A 19,642-nucleotide genomic window follows, 5' to 3' on the forward strand; every position below is an offset into this window, starting at 1 on the left:
AAATAATAAATGTTTTTGTAAGCCTGATTCATAACTCACTAGACAAAATAACTCAGCCATCTCTGAAGAAAGCTTAAGGATGAAGAGGACAGGAACAAAATATAAGTGCTATGTGGAATCAATAACAAAGTTTAACTCATACTGTAGTCAGACTGTGTTTCCCCCCCTCCCTCTACCCAAAAATCAGGCGTGGATATATTGTTACATATCTGCCAAGCTGTTAATAAAGCCTTGGCATTAGCTATTTAGTGTCATTACACATGAATTTCATTAGTATTTGTTAAAATATTAAGTCTACGTAAGAAAATCCAGATAATAGAGATGTATAGAAAATTAGTATTAGCTGGGAAATTAGAGTTTTTCTAAATCTTTCATTTTATAGATGAAAACTAAGGGTAAGAAGAGTCAGGTGACCTGTCTAAAGTCACAGAATCAGTGACAAAGGCAAAGGTGAACTCTGCTATCTTGTTTCCTGGTCCACTACCCTTTCTATTAACTATTGTACCTTTTACACAAAAGTCACATTATAAGGTGATTGATAATGCTAACTTTACAAATGTTATCATATATTATTTCTTTACAAATTTATCAGTTCTCTCAGTTTGCAGTCCAACAGTTCATCATTCAACAAACATTCACAAACAACTTCCAAAATTTAGCAAAAAGGTTTTCTACACATTTAAGAGATTAGGTACTTGATTATTTCTGTTGACAATAGTCATTTATTTTACAGTTTGAAGGTGTTAGGAAATAAGTTCAAAACGGTGTTCTAAAGCCTAGTTAAATATCTGTTTCAAAAGTGACACACTAAAAAAAGTGATAACCTGTATAAGGCACAGAGTCATTTTTTAATAAAGTTAAGTTTATGGAAGACTTGGTAACAGAGATACTCTTAAATCATTTCTAGTAAAGTTTAATTTAATTATTCCATTTATGAAATTACACTCATCCTAAAAACATGTACTAAGTAAATATATAATGGAGGGGACTGTTTCCCTTCTTTTTTTCAAGAAACAGTCAAATGACAAATTATCTCCTTCTGATTAAGGACAACTGTCACAGAAAAGGTTTTTTAATATTCTCACTGAACAGCATTTCTAGTTAATTTTAAAACTAAAAGAACAAACTAAAGTATTCCCCTTAATTACATAAAAAGCAGAGAACTCTCACCAAGGTAAAATAGTTGAGAAACAGGTGGCCCAGAGGCCTCTGATGTCAAGCAGTCATGAAGCTGAGAACAAATCATTGGAAAGCATCTAAGCTAAAAGGTGAGACTGACCAATAAAGAAAAAAGAAAGATGTATGGATCAGGAGTTAGTGAGGAAGACACTGAACTGCATTCAGGAACATATGTTACTTCTACATACACTGTCTTTTTAATAGTTACAATTTGAAAAGGTCTGCTAAACTGATAATCTAAATGAGGATCTGAGACAAAGCACCTGCGCAGACACTGCACGGTCGTTAGGGTGTCCACTGCCACCTAGTGGTAGTGCACAGAATGCAGAAAAGTAATACGTGGTCTCCAAAACAGTGGTCTCTGCACAGTGGGGAGAGCAATACAACTGACTCCACAGCAGGAAAATATGTTAAAGCTTCTATTAATAATTATTTATTTCTTTATTCATTGTGTATGTAATATATTAATACCATATTATATGTATATTTTATAAATAAGTATACAAATATTGGCAATATATGCTGTATAATTTTGCATTTTAACGATATGTACTACTTTTTTAAATTCTCCATTTATTTAATGAAAAAGTTTGGGACCACTGCACCAAAGGGTTAAAACTACAGATCAAGAGCAATCTCAGAGTGTAAATTAAACTACATTTAATTATGAGTATCTCTCTTACTAGGGATAATGTAATTGTGAAACAACTGTCATATAAAGAACATCCAAATTCTATCTATTCATGGGTTAGGTGCCTCTTCAGAAATACATTTTATATGTATTGAAAAGATGAAATTAAAAAAACCCATAAAGTATTTACATCCTTCACTTTAATTATATTATTTGTACATCTACACTTTAAAATCTCAGTTTACTTTTCCCAAAGATGCCACCACTAGGAAGCCTTCCCCCCGGTACTCAATATATGCTCACAAAATGCAAAATAATTTAATAAATTCAAAAAGATTAAAATATTGAGCATATAACAAGAGAAAAAATTCTAACATTGCATTAAAAGTTCACAGATGACTAACTTCTCATTCAGCTGCTTCTGCTTCCTTTGCCTCTGTCACGTACTAGCTGTGTAACTTAAGGCACGTTACTTACCCTGTCTAGGTCTGTCTCTCCTTCAAAATCATCTTGACATAGCATAGGAGTTAAAGGGCCAGGCTCTGGAGTTACATTGCTTGAGAATGAATCCTGCTCTACCACTTATTAATTCTGTGACCTTAAGCAAGTTATCTATCTGTGCCCCAGTTTGCTTCTCTATAAAATGGGGATAATAGCAGCTACTTCATAAGGTTGCTGGACAGTGCCTGGCAGGCTGTAAATGATCATTAAACAGTAGCTGCTATTATTATCGTTGTTACTGTCTGCATCAACGATAACTAATACTTGTTAAGCACTATGCTAAGCACTTTGACTCCTTCATTTAATCTCCACAGCAGTCCTATAGGGTAAGCACTAAAACTGCTATTTAAAAAAGAAAGTCAAAGTATACAATTCTTGGCACATGGTAAACATTACTAAAGGTAGTCAGACATTTTTTAAAAAGTTATAATAAGGCAAACAATCCAAAATTTAATACAGAAATATTTGGTTCATGTTTTTATATCAGGAAAACAAATTTAAGGACAAAATCAGAAGGCAATATATCTGTTTAAAAGAAATAAACCCCAACAATCACAAAGAGTTGTCATATATTAAGACCTCTGTATTAACATGTTAAGTGTTTCCCTGAATGATCATTCTAAACTCTGATAAGAGGGTTTGAGATCCTTTTACAAAGAAGCAGCTATATTCCCCATTCCTCCTCCGGCTCCTGGAGGAATGGTTCTTCATAGGGTCATGGACCCCATCTAAATGTGACAAAAGCCATGGATCCTCTCTCCTCAGAGGAAAGAACGTATATACTTATAAAACTTAGCACACAATTTCAGGGAGGGTTTATGGAGTCCAGGAGGAGAATCTCTGCCCTAGAGATGAGATTTTGTCCTTTATATCTTGGTATTCTGCTTTTATTCTCTGGTATACAATATATTTTTTTAAATAAATAAATCCATAATACTTCAAGTGTTCATTATCAAATTAAGGACAGTTATGTACAGCTACTATTAGTTCTAAACACATCATCATAGTAAGTGTTCATTCTGAAAGGGGCTAATTACCAGTGTGAAATAATATTTTGCAATAAGATACATCTTAAAGTAGAAAATGAACAAACATGCTAGACAAAATTTACCACCTTTAAGGAAGATATTAAGACCAGATTGTACAGTTTTTAAATTTAACCTATTGTGAATACAGAATTAAGATATAAGTAATAGTGATCTTCACCCTATGTAGTCTTCTTTCATCCTAGCAAAAAGCCAAAGAATATTACATTTCTAAGGCTCATCTATTATTTATTTTAAAATAAGAACAGAATAAACTACAGTATTTGATCATGGATATTAAATATTAGGTATTAATGTATGATACATGTTTCTACAAGGATTAAACTATAATCTAAAATCTTTTTGATCAATAATAATCAAAGAGCTTACCATTTGGGGGATCTCGTCTTTTCTCTGTTAGAAAATAAATTAAAAGAATATTATTGACATATGTAAAAACCAACATAAAAAATTAATTCACCTAAACTCTGCCATATTCCTAAGCTGATGTACAGGTGGTTAAGGAACATTTCTCTAAGGAACTGACACTGAGCAGACGTGAACAAAACGAGAGAGGAAACAACATATTCAAAGGCCCTAAGGAGGGAACAGCATGAAGGAACACCATGAAGACCGGACTGGAGTGAGCCAAAGAGTGGAAGGAGGTAAGTCAGAAGGAGAGCCAGGGACTGGAACACGTAGAGTCTCACAGGCCACGGTTAAGGTATATAAATTGTATTCTACATATGATAGGAAGCTCTTACAGGGTTTTCAATAGGGCAAGTGACATGATCTAATCTATATTTTTAAAAGTTTACTCTGGCTACTTTGTGGAAAAGAGACAGTAGGGGACATAGAGTGGTAGCAGGGAGACTACTGAAGAAGTTAGGGTAGTCCAGATGACAGAAGATGGTGGCTTGGATTAGGGTGGTCGCAGCAGAGGTGGTGAGAAATAGATCTAGAACATGTTTCTAGAAGGTAGAGACAATAGGACTCATTGACAGGATTTATGAGGGACCATGGTGAGCCAGAGTGACAAGGTGGAGCCAATGCCTTTTACTGAGATGGGGAAGACTTAGGAGAGTAGTAGGAACAAGCCTGACTGGGGCTGGGGAACACGGATCAAGTGTTCTGCTCAGACATTTTAAGTCTGAAGGCTGTTCTGACACCCAACTAGAGTAGACAAGTCTGAAGGCCAGGGGAGAGGTCAGTAGTGTAGACAGAACTTTGAGAGTCATCAACATATAGAGAGTATTCACCAGTACAGGACTGAATGAAAGCACAAAGGTAATGAGAATACCCAGAGATGTTTGAGCACTGGGGCAGACCAAAATAACACTGAAAAGCTATAGACAATTAGGTAGGAGAAAAACCAGGAGAACTTCTATCAATCCTTTGCATTCAGACTTTTACATATCAGGTTTGACACAATTTTGGCTTTAAGAAAGTTCAAAAGTGGTTGAAGAATTTTAAACAAATGTAATTTCCACAGATTTTCTAATACAAAATTTTCTGAAATTATAAGAGAAATAACCACAAATAACAATATAATAAAATAGTTTATAAACAGCCATAAACTAAAATTATCAGGATTTAATTGGGTGACAAGTTAAAAATCCTGGCAATGGGAAATATATGTATTACTCCATCTGGTAGTCTGATGAAGTAACTTTCTGAAACATTTAGTAAGCAAGTCTTATCTATGTCAACGAATGTCAATCTCCAATTTCCAAGGTGATGCTATCTCTGAATCCAGAGAGGAAATATTTCTTAGACTGGTGATAACGCAGATATAGAAATATACAGAGATGAATATAAAGTTCAGAGTGTAAGTTCTAAAAAGCAATTACTTAGAAATATGATACTATCCTGGCTTGACAGCCATTCATGTGAAAAAAGGGAAGGTCTGGTTGAACAGAGAAGTATGGGATCTAATGGTGTGAGGCATTTGCTAGAAACATTAGCAGAACAGTGTTTAATCAAATCAAGGAACATTTTAGTATCACAGTACTAGTCAGACTACTTTTGGAGTACTATGTTCAAATCTGGACACTATATCTGAAGCTGGACTATTTCTTCAAATCTGGACCATTTGAAGAAGACATAAAGATCTATAGTGGATTTAGAGCACAGAATACTCTGGATGATGAGTCTATAAACTACATCACATGAGGAATAAGAAACCAGAACCGGTTAAACCAAAGAAGTGTAGGCATACGGAAGACATGATAGATGGCTTCCAATATTAAATGGCTACTGGCAGGAAAAGAAAATAGACTAATTTGTTGTTGCTCCAAAAGTTGGACCCCAGGCATCTAAAGTTAAACAGAGGCGAGGTTGGAGTTTGACTTAGCATGAAGGGCTACCTAGCAATGAATTAGCTGCCTCCCTAATGTTGTGATCTTTCTGCTTCTGAAATTCTATGCCTAAAAGCTTAGGAACTATATAAAACAGAATTTCTGTACCAGGTGAAAGATATCTTTAAGTGACCTACCTATTTCAAAGTCAATTATTCTATATTTTAAGAAGTATTTTCTACTCTTATATTGAAAACGTAACATATTTTGACTAAAATGAGCCCCAGGGAGCCCCTGGCCTAGCACCACAAAATGCCACTGAAATAGCCACTGAACCATACATTATTCCACAGCATTAAATCCTTTTCTAGAATAGAATCAAGTGGCAAATGCCCTTGGCCCCAAAGAGAAGTAACAAAAAATAACAGGCTCCTAAAAATTCTTCTATTCACTTATTACAAGCGAGATATATTAAGATGGCAATAGCGAGACAACAACTTAGTGCATTTTACTTTCATTTTTACCTCACCTCCCTCTTGGAAACCCATTAAAATAAAATAAAGATGTATAAAATGGAATACATGTTTTTACGTTTCTGTTTTCTGAATCCAGTGTCTTCCTTTTTCATGACTTATTCCCTCTTACTGGTAAAGCACATCCTTGAATACAGTGATCTTCAAACTGGGGTAACATGTACTCTTGGATGTACAGAAAGACTTTTCAAGGAGTATACAGGCATGGCTAGTTTTAAGGGGATCTATTTATTGATGTCAACTCCCACATGTCATTTCTCCTAAAACTGAACTGTTTAAAGAAGATGCTTTTGGAGAAGTTCATCTTTCCTAATCACCCTTCTACTACTTTACAAAAGAAAGGCTTGGTACACTGTTGTCAAATAGTTCTATATCAATGAAGTTAAAGTTCTATACTATCTCTCGTTGTTCTCTAACTGTTTTACATGTATTAGAGTCTCACACGTTAAACTAAGTTCCTTATGGTCTTATAATATACAACAGTAGGGACAAAATAGAAACAAGGCAATGTTTACAGATCTTATTTGCAACTTTGCTTATCTGCTTCTAAGGCTTGCCTAAAGTCTTCACAAAGTATAAAATACTTTTAAAAATGTAAGTTACAAACAATGTCATAAAAAATGCAAATTTAAGAGTCAGTATACATGGAATGTTATCAACAAAAAAAGTTATTGGAATGAGTTCCTCAGTAAATCTGAAAAAAACTCATTCTCAATAAAAATACTATTTCTTTTAAGGTAAGGATTAGCAACCTTTTTTTGTAAAGGGCAGATAGTAAATATTTTAGGCTTTGTGCGCCACATAGTCTTTGTCATAATTATCCAACTGTGTTGTGGCAAAGAAATATCCATAGGCAATATGTAAACCAATGAGCATAGCTGTGTGTTCAATAAAACTTTATTTACAAAAATAGGTGGTGGGCCAGATTTGTCCCATGACCCATAGTTTGCCAATTCCTGTTTAAAAGAATTAAAAAAAAAAAGTTTACCAGATTTCCTTTGTCGCCGGCCCAACAAGTCTGTAACTGCTTTTCGGAATTTTTTTGCTTCCTCTTCATTGGCAAAATTAAGAGCAACTTGACACGTCTGAAATATTTTCATCAAATAAGGTAAACAACAAAAATACCACAAATTTAGCTTTATTTAACAAAAAAGTTGATAACCAACAGAAGTACATTCCTGAAGAAGGAAAGCTTGACTTTATTAGCAGAAAAGAACTTATTTTAATCACCTGAATAACTTAAAAAGGCAAAAAAACATGGAGAAGGTAAAGTAAAAGACTACTATTAGAAAGGTTGCCTATCATAGGAGACACTAAAATGTTAAACTGCCTACTTCATCTTCAACAAAAAAACCAAATAAATTGAATTTGATCCTTCAATAGAGTTCTCACTTTTGGATTAGAAAAGGCAAACTGGAAAAGTTGGTCAAAGCAGGTCAACTCCATCTTTACTAGTTTATGTTTTTATTTTACAGTTTAATTACAGGTATTATTTAAATTATAACTTTAATTCAGGTAAATTAATTAAAAACGTGGAAACATACTGACATTACTTATTATGGAATTTAATGCACACTTTTATATATGTACATATATTTATATCCTATCAAGAAAAATAACAGCTAGAGAAGAAGATACTTTCTGAAAAGATGACTATATCATCTAACTCAATCTTTTTTTCATCGTAGAAAATTTAGGGGGCCGGCCCCGTGGCTTAGCGGTTAAGTGCGCGCGCTCCGCTGCTGGCGGCCCGGGTTCGGATCCCGGGCGTGCACCGACGCACCGCTTCTCCAGCCATGCTGAGGCCGCGTCCCACATACAGCAACTAGAAGGATGTGCAGCTATGACATACAACTATCTACTGGGGCTTTGGGGGGAAAAAAATAAATAAATAAAAATTATAAAAAAAAAAAAAAGGAAAATTCTTTAAAAAAAAAAAAAAAAAGAAAATTTAGGAAATACAAATATGAAAACAAAGAAAATTAAAATCACCCATAATCGTCATTCAGAAAATCCCTCTAAGCATATGGTATAGAAATCCTTCTCACATTTTCCTCAAATATATGCAATAAATTTTTAAAATTTTGTTTTCCCTCATTTATTGTATTTTAGCATTCTTTTAGGTCATAAATTATTCCTTCACAAAATAATTTGAATGGCAATATAATATTCAATATTTAAAAGTTACCATGGATTAGTGGACAATTAAGAATTCATCTTTATAGATAAGAAAACTAAAGCCTAGAAAGGTTAAAGAATTCATCTTTATAGATAAGAAAACTAAAGCCCAAAGACAGAGAGAAGATGAAAAAACAAGTCTCTTCTCTACATAGCAAATTACATTTACAGTACTCTTTGAAACCTTTTTTCGGCCCTTAAAATATCTGCCATATCTTCCTATTTAGCTATTATATCTATGAAGTAAAATAATTCTTTATATTTTATACAATGTTTACACAAAAAGCTCATAAATGCTTTCCACAGACATGTAAAAGCAATTACATTAAACAGGGTAATAAAGGAAAACATGACTTACATCTCCAGCAAAGGTATGAAAATATCCTCTAGGACTATTATATACAAAGTTATTGTATAGCTCTTGTTCCCACAATAGTTTCCCATCCTAGAAAAAAGCAAAAGTTAATAAAAGAGTTACCAAAAAAACTAATCTCTAGAAATAAAACAAAGCAGATGACTCATATTAAGGGAAGTATTTATATTAATAACAACTTTTACATACACATATACCATATACATGTATAATACATAAGTAACATATTACATAATTTAATCAGTAATTTCTTAATAACAAAACAGTAAATACTGGATAATGTTTCTTTCATAAAAACTACATACCAAGTGAGTTTAATTCAGTATGCTAAGATATGATCTCATCAGCCAAGCATTTCCAAATATAGTTACTTGGTGAAACATAACTAGAACAATTACTAGATCATCAATGTTAGATAGAAGGTATAGGATACTTTTGTACACGCACTGATTATCAGTGCATAGTTCCATCAACCATATTTAGACTATGTGCTATCAAATATTACAGGACTACTTCATGCTCTTTTCCTCAATTCTACAGATGCTGGGATGATCAAATATACCTTTTCTGTACTACTCATTAATAATCTTTGAATTCCTAACTTTTGCAGAATGACTTCCTAATTAAACCCTGGTATAAGTAGTTTCAACCATGTGCAGAAAGAGACTGATGATTAAAGTGCACCAAGGTTAAATTATGGTTAAGAGAGCCATGGATGATTGTCGTATCTATGGCCATAGCATAAGAAATATAATTAACCTTAATACCAAAGGTGGTTAATTGCAAGTATTCAGCAACAGTTATCTACAATTGGAAACAAATGATCACAGAATTATAATCATTGCCCTATTCTGAAATGCAAGGTTCTATCTAGACTCCAGTTTTAAAATATTTATCGTACATAAAACACACATTATGACCACTATAATGGAATTCCTTCCTTCCCAGTGGAGTTACATGTGTATTCCATGTCTAAACAGTGTTTGTCATTGGTGATGAGAAAAATGTGAAAGGATTTAGGGGTTTCTTTCAAACTATGCACGTGTTCCCTATCCCCCAGAATCATTGCCATAGTAAGCCATTGTTAGTAAAAGGAGCATGCCACATCCCTCAGCTGTCTTGGCGTATGGGAAGTGGATGCTAAGAAGCAATAATTTACAAAGTGCAGTAACTTAAATCTCATTTAATCTGAAGGAAATACTTTGCAACAGACCCAGATGGTTATCCCATTTTACAAATAAATAAGCCCAGGCCCAGAGAAGTAAAACAGTGTGACTACAATCTATCTGACCGTAAGTATTGTCCAAGAGTTCAAAGTCAGTTTTAGTTTTTTGTAATTAGAATCCCATTATACTTATTTTCACATATAAATATTAAGCAGGGAGGTTTACCTACAGAAAACATCTTACAAGATAAATTGAGACTTCATCTCAGCAAAAAGATAATTACTTTTATGGTAACTGTAAGAGATGAATACCTGACAAAGGGCATCCAATCTAGGACAATGTGGATTTATGTTTGAGAGTGAGGGATACAAAGCTGTGAAAATCTGAACATACCTATATTGAGAAACAACATAAGGAAAAATGGGTAACAAATACATTATTAGAACACTTTAAACGTGGGCTGAAGTAAATAACAATACATACCAAGCTAAAATATACTTTTGTAGTTCCCTGAAAGCACTATGTAGGCTAATCTGTAATGAACAGGATGGAGTAAAAGAATATTACTAGAAAAGAAGAGAATGTGGGGAAATCTCAAGACCCAAAGGCATTAAAAACAGACACACACACACACACACACACACCTTTAATGTATGGTGGCAATGGAAAGATAAAATAGGAAGCTGAGAACATGTTCCTATGTGGTCACTATGCCCATGCTTCAATATCTAAAACCAAGCTTCACTCTTTTAATATTAATTTAAGTATAATTTAAAAATTACATACAGGATAAGCAAATCTATACTAAATTATAATTGAGGTAGAAAAGCTAATCACCCACAGTTTAAAGTGGAAGCAAAATAAAACTTACCTTGATATCAAATATTCTTAAAAAATAAGATCTCTGTGGATTGTCCTTAACGAGACAAGCAACACCACTGCACTTCTTTGACCACATACAGTTCCGATCTGCTACATATAACTGTACCACTGCTGAAGACATAGTCTGCAAAATATAAAATACACAGCCATTAGGTAACACTCAGACGACCACAGCCCCTGCTGACATCTTGACTGCAACCTCATAAGATACCGAATCAGAACCACCCAGCTCAGCTGCTCCTGAATTTCTGACCCAGAGCAACAAGGAAATAATAAAAATTTATTGTTATTTTAAGCCATTACTTTTTGAAGTAATTTCTTATGCAGTAATAAATAACAAATACAATAACTATACTAAAAATAATTACTGAAAGCTAACATTTATTGATCTTATAATGTCTCAGGAAATATGCTATGCACTTTTAAATATAACCCCATTTACTTTTTGTTACTATTATAACCTTATTTTAAGCTTGAGAAACCCAAGGTTAAAGAGGATAGATAATCTGATCAACATCACACAGCTAAGTGGCAGAGGTGAAATTTCAATCTAGGCAATTTGTGACTTCAGATCCTGTATTCTTAATCCCTGTAATATACTGTTTTCCAATAAAGTGCACTTTTAAGCAATGAAGTAGTAGTATTAGTAAAGGCTGACTTCTATATAGCAGTTACCCATTTTAGTATAGGTACTAAGTCAAACGTGAAAGCAAGACGGGTGCTTACTAATTACAGTGCTGGACACTTTGAACATATTATCATCCTGCAAGACAGATTCTATTATCTTTTTTTTTTTTTTTTTTTTTTTTTTGCTGAGGAAGATCGCCCTGAACTAACATCTGTGCTAATCTTCCTCTATTTTGTTTGTGGGTCCCCACCACAGTATGGCCACTAACGAGTAGTGTACCTCAGCACCCGGGAACTGAACTCAGGCCGCCAAAGCAGAGCGCACCAAACCTAACCACTAGGCCACGGGGTCAGCCCCTTAATATCTCCTTTTTGTAAAACTGAGAGGAAAAAAGATTTTAACTGACTTGCACATGGTCACACAGCTTCAAAGCCATACCAAAGATACGAAATATGATTTGAATGACTATTGTCCCAATTTTCCCAAGGTACCTAACTTGTACCCTTTTAGATGCACAGGAGAGAAGCTAATTCATTACATGCAATGGACACCTTAGAGCATTAAGGTTTACCAGAACATCATGTTGTCACCTCTCTCATGACTGTATCAGGAAACAATGGAAATTTTCAATTAATTCTAAATTAAGTTTCTTTTCTATTATAATCTAGAATGTAACTATTCAAACTTAGTTTCTGTAAGAGTGATCACACATATACTAGTACAGCACTTACAGATCCTCAGTAAACAATAATTATGTTTTCTGATCCAGTAATCTCATTCCTAAACTAGAAATTAAGAAAATAAGTTAAAATATAACAAAAAATTTGTATTTTTAATATAAACATAAAAAACAAAATATTTATATGAATTAATTATGCTTTTTAAATAGAAGGAATTTAAATAACCAGAAATAGGAGATGATGAAGTAATTACAGTACATCAGTTCAATGAATACTGGGCACTGTAACAGAAAACAGACTACATTAAGATTTGGAGATAATGTGTTTTGGGTTACTTAACTATGCCTGGGGAATGTACTCCTCTGATAAGAGGATTCCAAAGAACTATTATATAATAATTAACTCAGAAATGTAAGATCAGTGTACTGTTGGGGATCAAAATTTCATTAAGACTTTCCCAGATAACTGTGCTCCACGTTATGTTTTTAACTTTGGCAGATCAAACTCATCTTTTCGTTTTGTTTTGTCTTTTGAGGAAGATTAGCCCTCAGCTAACATCTGTTGCCAATCCTCCTCTTTTATGCTAAGGAAGACTGGCCCTGGGCTAACATCCATGCCCATTTTCCTCTACTTTTATATGGGATGCTGCCACAGCGTGGCTTGATAAGTGGTGCGTAGGTCCGCACCTAGGATCCAAACCTGCAAACTCCAGGCCACCAAAGCGGAGTGCCCGGACTTAACTGCTACACCACCAGGCTGGCCTCCAAACTCATCTTTGAATTTCACATTCAGTCATGAACAGGACACAAAGCAGCAGGAAAAGTTCCACAACAGCCATTAAAAAAATTATGAAGATAGCTTAAAAATTAAGACGCTGGGTTTACAAAAGGGGACTGAAGAATGTGGGTACACCTCTGGTCTGCTGAAAACATACCTGTGCTCTTCTGCAAGTACACAGTCTCAGCATGATAGCTCCATAGATTCCCTGACCCCAAACCCCTAGCACGGAAAACTTTAGAAAAGTGGATTTGGCATATATTATCCAAAGGTATTAAAGATCAGGCTGAAGAATTCAAAAATCAGATGAGAAAATTTGTTTTCTAAGGAAAACTCATATTAACTGCAGCCCTTTCAGTATGGTGCTGTCAAAATGCATTCATTTCTAAAAAAGAAAAGCAATTAGGAAACTAGACACCAAGAAAAAGATCTAAAAATCCTCTTACTTTACTTTTTAACCAGAAAACAAGAAGTAACAGCTTGGAAAAGAAAAAATGTGTTATTAAATAGAGTCTGAAATTCCATTATGGAAATCCCCATACCATGGGACCAAACATTAATATTGTAAAACATTGTCTGGATATATATGTGAACTCAAAACAACAATAAAAAACTAATAATCCACATTTAAACATTTATATAAATTTAAAACAAATTCTTAAAACATCTGCATAAGAAATAAAAACTGTGAAACAGTTTTATAATTTTCCACACAAACATAGTCGGCATTATAAACCTTACTCTACAATAATTTACAAACTTTTAATTCTAAAGAACCCAACTAATCATTAAGCAATTTTCAGTAACTGGATTTTCAAAATTTTGCTACAATCGTATTGTCAGTCTAAGTGTGTCTATTTCACTCTTTCTTATCTTAAATTGGCAAAGAATTAAAATTATATACCATAGCACCTTTTAAAGCCTTTTCTGATTAATTCAGAATAATTACAGTGAATTCAAAATAGCTTACACGCATAACATTCAATATATAAAGGCTAAAACTACAAAAACATGACTATCCCTTAAATTCTAGATTGACAGGGGCTTAATTAAGTTTTTAAAAACATTCCTTCCATTCCTTTCAAGTAATTACAGCTAATCAACTCCATTACTTCTTGTCTTTCATAATGAAGAAGGTTTTATTGAAAACAACCTAAGGACAAGTGCTTAGGAAAGGAAATTTATTTCTTTTTAGCCCAATAATGTTAGGGGCAAAATTTATTAATTAAAAAGAGAAAAAGTACCATATAAACTTTTATAGAAATGGAGTCTATCATATGCATCCTGATATTCCAGTACTGAGTTACTGCACTAACACATTCCTCTTCAGAACTTTCATTGTCAAGGGCAGAAAGAAGATGGAGTATGAATTCTGGGATGTGAATCCTTCCCATTGTCCTTTAGCAGGCTACATCTACCTCTCCCAAGTTGACTCTGCACCAGTGAACAACTATTTCCCTGAATCCCTAGGTTGAAATGACTGTATGCTTTTTCTTCATGTTTCTAAAGCACCTTTTTGTGTATCTTGTGTGAATCTTGTTACACCACACATCTTATTCTAAAACAGAATAACTTTCTGCATTGATTTATTAACCATTAAATAGACTATAATTCCTTTAAGCACCTAAAATAGTTTTGCAAGACTATACTTTCATTTCACCTACACTTTGCCACAAGTAAACAAACATTTGTTAAATTAAAAATTGCAGGGCCAGCCCCGTGGCTTAGCGGTTAAGTGCTCGCGCTCCGCTGCTGGCGGCCCGGGTTCGGATCCCGGGCGCGCACCGACACACCACTTCTCTGGCTATGCTGAGGCCGCATCCCACATACAGCAACTAGAAGGATGTGCAGCTGTGACATACAACTATCTACCGGGGCTTTGGGGGGAAAAAATAAATAAATAAAATCTTTAAAAAAAAAAAAAAATTGCATACTTAAAAATTACATATTTGGATTTCGATAAGAGAATGACCTTGATTTAAGGATATACACCCTGAAGTATTCCAAAGAGGCATCACATCAACAACTTACTCTCAAGTGACTCAGAAAAAATAATATGCATGTATAAATATATATAGAGAGGGAACCAGGATAAAATGCTATAAACATTTGACAAATTTGGATGAAGGATATATAGGAATTCTTTGTACTATTATTTGTAACTTCACTGTAAGTATGAGCTTATTTTGAAATAAAAATATTTTTAAAGTACAAATGATTCATAAAAATGTAAGACTTTAGTCCCCTTCTACAGCCATGACAGTCTCGGGCAGGTGGCTCTCTTCTCAGCCATTGCTACCTCCACATATATTAGCCACTGCCACACTGACCCAAAACTAAGAAAACTGCCACTTCCTCCATTTCCCTCTATACTTACACCAACTTGTTCAAAGGCACTTCATCTTGAATAAGATTTAAATCACAAACATTCACTACTTCTATAGTTTAAATTTCTTTCACCTTTTCAGAATAACCATTTTATATAAGAGGTCAGAATAAGAATTTTAGATCAGGAAAATAGATGTTTCTTTTATTATAGAATCGGCTAATTACAGGGAAAGACTGGAAAATATCAAGACTTGTAGATCTTTGCTTGACAACCAACTGCCTACAACAAGTACTAAGAAGACCTAATAGTGAATAACTGTCTACAATGATTATTAGTTTAATAATTGAATAAATACACAATGTTGTTATAGGAAATAATTTTTAAAGATATATTTTCAGTGAATATCCAAAATAAACTGTGTGGAAAAAGAAATAAAAATCAAATCAGTGAATAAAATAAAGTCTTTTCTATGATTACAATGGCCTTAGATTAATAGCCAAAATGCTCCAGCTTTAATGTGTGTGTGCGTGTGTGTGTATGTGTGTGTGTGTGTGTCCCAAGTTTCTAAAATCTAATCTGGAAAAATCCATCCTAAGTTTTCTCATTATATAAAAGCTAAGCTTTAAATATGTTTCTAGATGCTCTGATGAAGTATTCACATGAAATGTCCCATTACTGTCCTGAATATGAAATTTTAATATGAAACATTATAATAGGAATTATAAATGTAAAGAAAGATAAGATATTTGGTCGAATTTTTATAATTACTTAATTATGCAGTGATCTGCAGGAGGAATTTTTTTTTTTTTTTTGTGAGGAAGATCAGCCCTGAGCTAACATCCATGCTTATCCTCCTCTTTTTGCCAAGGAAGACCGGCTCTGAGCTAACATCTATTGCCTTCTAGTTGCTGTACGTGGGATGCAGCCTCAGCATGGCCGGAGAAGCGGTGCGTCGGTGTGCGCCTGGGATCCGAACCCGGGCCGCCGGTAGCGGAGCGCGCGCACTTAACTGCTAAGCCACGGGGCCGGCCCAAGGAGGAACTTTCTAAAGTATAACAAAACCTCAGTTACACGGCCACCTAAAAAAACTCAATACAGAAACCAGCAATTTAAAAAATAGGAACAAGACTCCTGAATGATGAGAACCAGTAAAAATTATCCAGGAAAAGAAAACACAAATAATTCACTCTGGAAAGGAGGAATTTTATCAACAGGTAATTTCCACAATGAGAAATAATCAGAAAAAGAAAGAAAAACACAATAGAAAAAGGTAGAGATTTTTTTTTAAAGAATACATCAAAGACAGAAGACTCTACAAGAAATACCAGTAATCTTTTAAAAAGCAAAGCTGGAGCACTGGAAGAGAAGGAGGACAAAAAGCAATAAGTAACAAACAGAAGCCCAAGTGAAGAAAAATGGAGTCAGATAAAAACAGCTGCGGTCTTAGGAACCAAGCATAAAAAGTCTTTTAGGCCTTAGTAACTACTTAAGAAAACCACTGTGCCAGATATATTCATTCATCAAATGTTTACTGAGTACCTACTATGTACACAGGACTGTGATAAATGGGGGTGGGGTGGGAATGAAAGTGGTGTGGAACACAAAAATAAATTAGACAGCCATGGTCCTCATGAAACAAGCATTCTAATGGGCAAACATTAATAACTATTACAAATTCTATAAAGGAAAAACCCAGTACGCAACGAAAATGTAAAACCTATCTAGAGTGGGAAGGCTTCCCTCAAGTGATCTTGTACCTGAAGGATGAAAAGGAATGAGTCAGGTGAGCACAGGGTGGGGGAAAGTGGAGCGGAAACAGCATTCTAGGCAGACACATCAACAAAGACTCTACAATGGGAAGTGAGTTCGGGAGCTGTGTGGGGTGGAGGATAAGAAAGAGAAGAGTGGTAAGGAATAAAGGTATGGATTTAATATTAAAGTAACATCAAACACAGCTCAAGTCTGTGGTTTAGAGAGATAAACAGCCATATACAGTTTGGAAACCTTGTCTGGAGATGTGGTACAGTGCTGTATCTTTCATGTAACGGCCCTTGATGCCTCTCAGTATCCCAGTTCTTGTAGACTCTCCTCCCTCACTGACCCTGTGTTTGTCCATACGACTTGTTTTGACCAACAGGTCTTCAGCAAATATAAGTAGAAGCTTGAAAAGTACTTGCACATTGTGGCTTGCCCTCTTGGAATTGCTGCCCTAAAACCCACGGTGCAAGACCACACACAGAGCAAGGCCCCAGTCATGTTACTTGTCCTTGCTGAGGCCAGTTCTCATTAGACCTGCCAGCTGAATGCCACTGCATGAGTGAGCCTAGGTGACAGAAGCAGACTAACCACCCAGCCAATCCACAGAATTGTGAGAAATAAATTGATACTGCTTTATGTTACGAAGTCTTTTTTTTTTTTTTTTTGAGGAAGATCAGCCTGAGCTAACATCCGTTGCCAATCCTCCTCTTTTCTGCCGAGGAAGATTGGCCCTGGGCTAACATCCGTGCCCATCTTCCTTTACTTTTATACGGGACGCCGCCACAGCTTGGCTTGACAAGCGGTGCGTCGGTGCACACCCGGGATCCGAGCCTGCAAACCCCGGGCCGCTGAAGCAGAGTGGCGCACTCTGAGCCATCGGGCCGGACCCTAAGTTACAAAGTTTTGAGGTGGTTTGTTTGCAGCAATAAATAACAGATGTAGGAGATTGTTTTAATGTACTAAAAACCACAATGACCTCTAAGAGATGCTTCTAGCTCCTCCCTCCATTCCATTTATATTGGATATGTGTTTAAAATTACCAGTCAAGTTACCAAAAATTTTTAACTACAAATCATAAAAGTTTTAGAGCTCACTCTCATTACCAGCACATTTTCTCTTTTGAAACCTTTTTAAAAATCACTTTATATCCAAAAGCCTTACTAAAAGGTATGTGCTGGGCAACAGACTAGGCTCACTCACTAAACCACTCACAGCCACACATCAATCTCATATGGTGCTTGTGACTTAAATTCACACATCTAGAAAACTGTAAATTATGTGGCACAGACCTTACTTGCAAACACTGAAAATTATAGATGCTAAAACTACAAATGGCAAGGTTTACCATATTCTTAATTTTCTACTTGAAGGATAATCATATACAGATACAGGTGAGAGGGAGACTGATCTCATGACAGACGGTCATGTTTGCAAACAGGTGAGGACACTGTGCAAAGGGCAGCACACAGGTATGGCTTGCTCTCTTCTGCCTCTCCTTTCCTATAGCTTAAGTGGACCTGCTTAAAAGGAATTTTTCTCCTCTTTTCCTCTTCTATCTCCTCTTCCCTTTGTCTGCCTCTCTCTTGCAAGACCAGTTGGATTACGGTAAAACCTGAAGTTTGGATTTGGGTTTTCAGTGAATGAAGGTGGAAAGGAGATCCGCTAGGATTCTTACCTCAGCTCACCAAAGTTTAACATTACCAGCTGTGACCCAAGCCCTGATAACAAGATATATATATACATATATTTTTTATTCTGCTGCCACTACCCTGTGCAGATAAAAGTTTGGGATGAAAGAGTGGAAAGGTAAGTACTTTGATCACTGATAGGATTTGGGTATTCCTGAATCCTAGAGCCAAATACCATCGGATACCATTTCACCATAAAGTTATCAAGCATATAATCCAATCCCCTCATTTTACAGATGAGGTCAATTTATTTGCCAAAGGTCATATACTGGTCAGCTCTGGATGAATTTCCCAATCAGCCGTTCATTTTATATTCACCACACACTACTCTTTGATTCATCCCAATTCCTAATTTGTCATAATTTTGCCCCATCCTATTTAAATGATTCTCCAAGAACAACATATCCTTAATATTATTTTATTCCTCTACTGATTCCATTTGGTTAAGTTTCTTACTTTATTTTGGGGGAGGTAAAAGGGAAGTTGGCAGTGGTGGGGGTGTTGGAAAACAGAGGGTTGCTAGTACATGAGAAAAAAGAATCTTTATGAAAAGAAAAATTTCAAGCAGATGTAAGATACATATACTGGAGACATAGGTCGATTTACCATGAAGTCAATTAAGTTTAAGTTTCAGGGTCTTTTATTTGGAAGAGCCCCTTACAAGGCTCAGCTTGTTTTCCTTTGGGGTATACACGGCGGTAGCAGCAACTCCAGCCTCATGCCTAGGGGCTCTTCTCTAGCCATCCTTGAAGGTGATCCTGGTACTTCCATCCATGATGCACTCTCTCGATAGGCCAATGGGTACGTGTGTTGGGGGGCAGGGGAAAGTGATTCTTTTATAGTCAATCTTCTATCCAATGTAAGAATCCTTCATATAACATTTTTAATAGATGATTACACAGCATTTGCTTGAATATTTGCTGTAATGGGGAGCTCACAACTTGAGGCAAAAAACTATCTTACTGTTGAGCAGCTCAGTTAGAAAATTCTTAGTACTGAAACTAAATCTGTTTTCCT

General features: G+C 35.2%; 1 protein-coding gene across 2 annotated transcripts in view; it reads right to left on the minus strand.

Moving 5' to 3' along the window:
* The window catches only part of WASL (WASP like actin nucleation promoting factor), a 69,269-nt gene that overhangs the window by 20,725 nt on the left and 28,902 nt on the right, over positions 1-19,642 (minus strand). For both annotated transcript variants that reach the window (XM_004418738.3, XM_087430260.1), the window contains exons 2-5: positions 10,755-10,889; positions 8,703-8,789; positions 7,155-7,251; positions 3,727-3,750 (exon numbers count right to left, since the gene is read on the minus strand). In XM_004418738.3, the coding sequence (XP_004418795.1) occupies positions 3,727-3,750; positions 7,155-7,251; positions 8,703-8,789; positions 10,755-10,889 (343 nt within the window). The remainder of the gene's footprint in view (positions 1-3,726; positions 3,751-7,154; positions 7,252-8,702; positions 8,790-10,754; positions 10,890-19,642) is intronic.

Source organism: Ceratotherium simum, chromosome 1 (genome assembly GCF_057802395.1).
Source record: "Ceratotherium simum simum isolate JZ-2026a chromosome 1, ASM5780239v1, whole genome shotgun sequence".
In the NCBI taxonomy this organism is placed as follows: domain Eukaryota; kingdom Metazoa; phylum Chordata; class Mammalia; order Perissodactyla; family Rhinocerotidae; genus Ceratotherium; species Ceratotherium simum.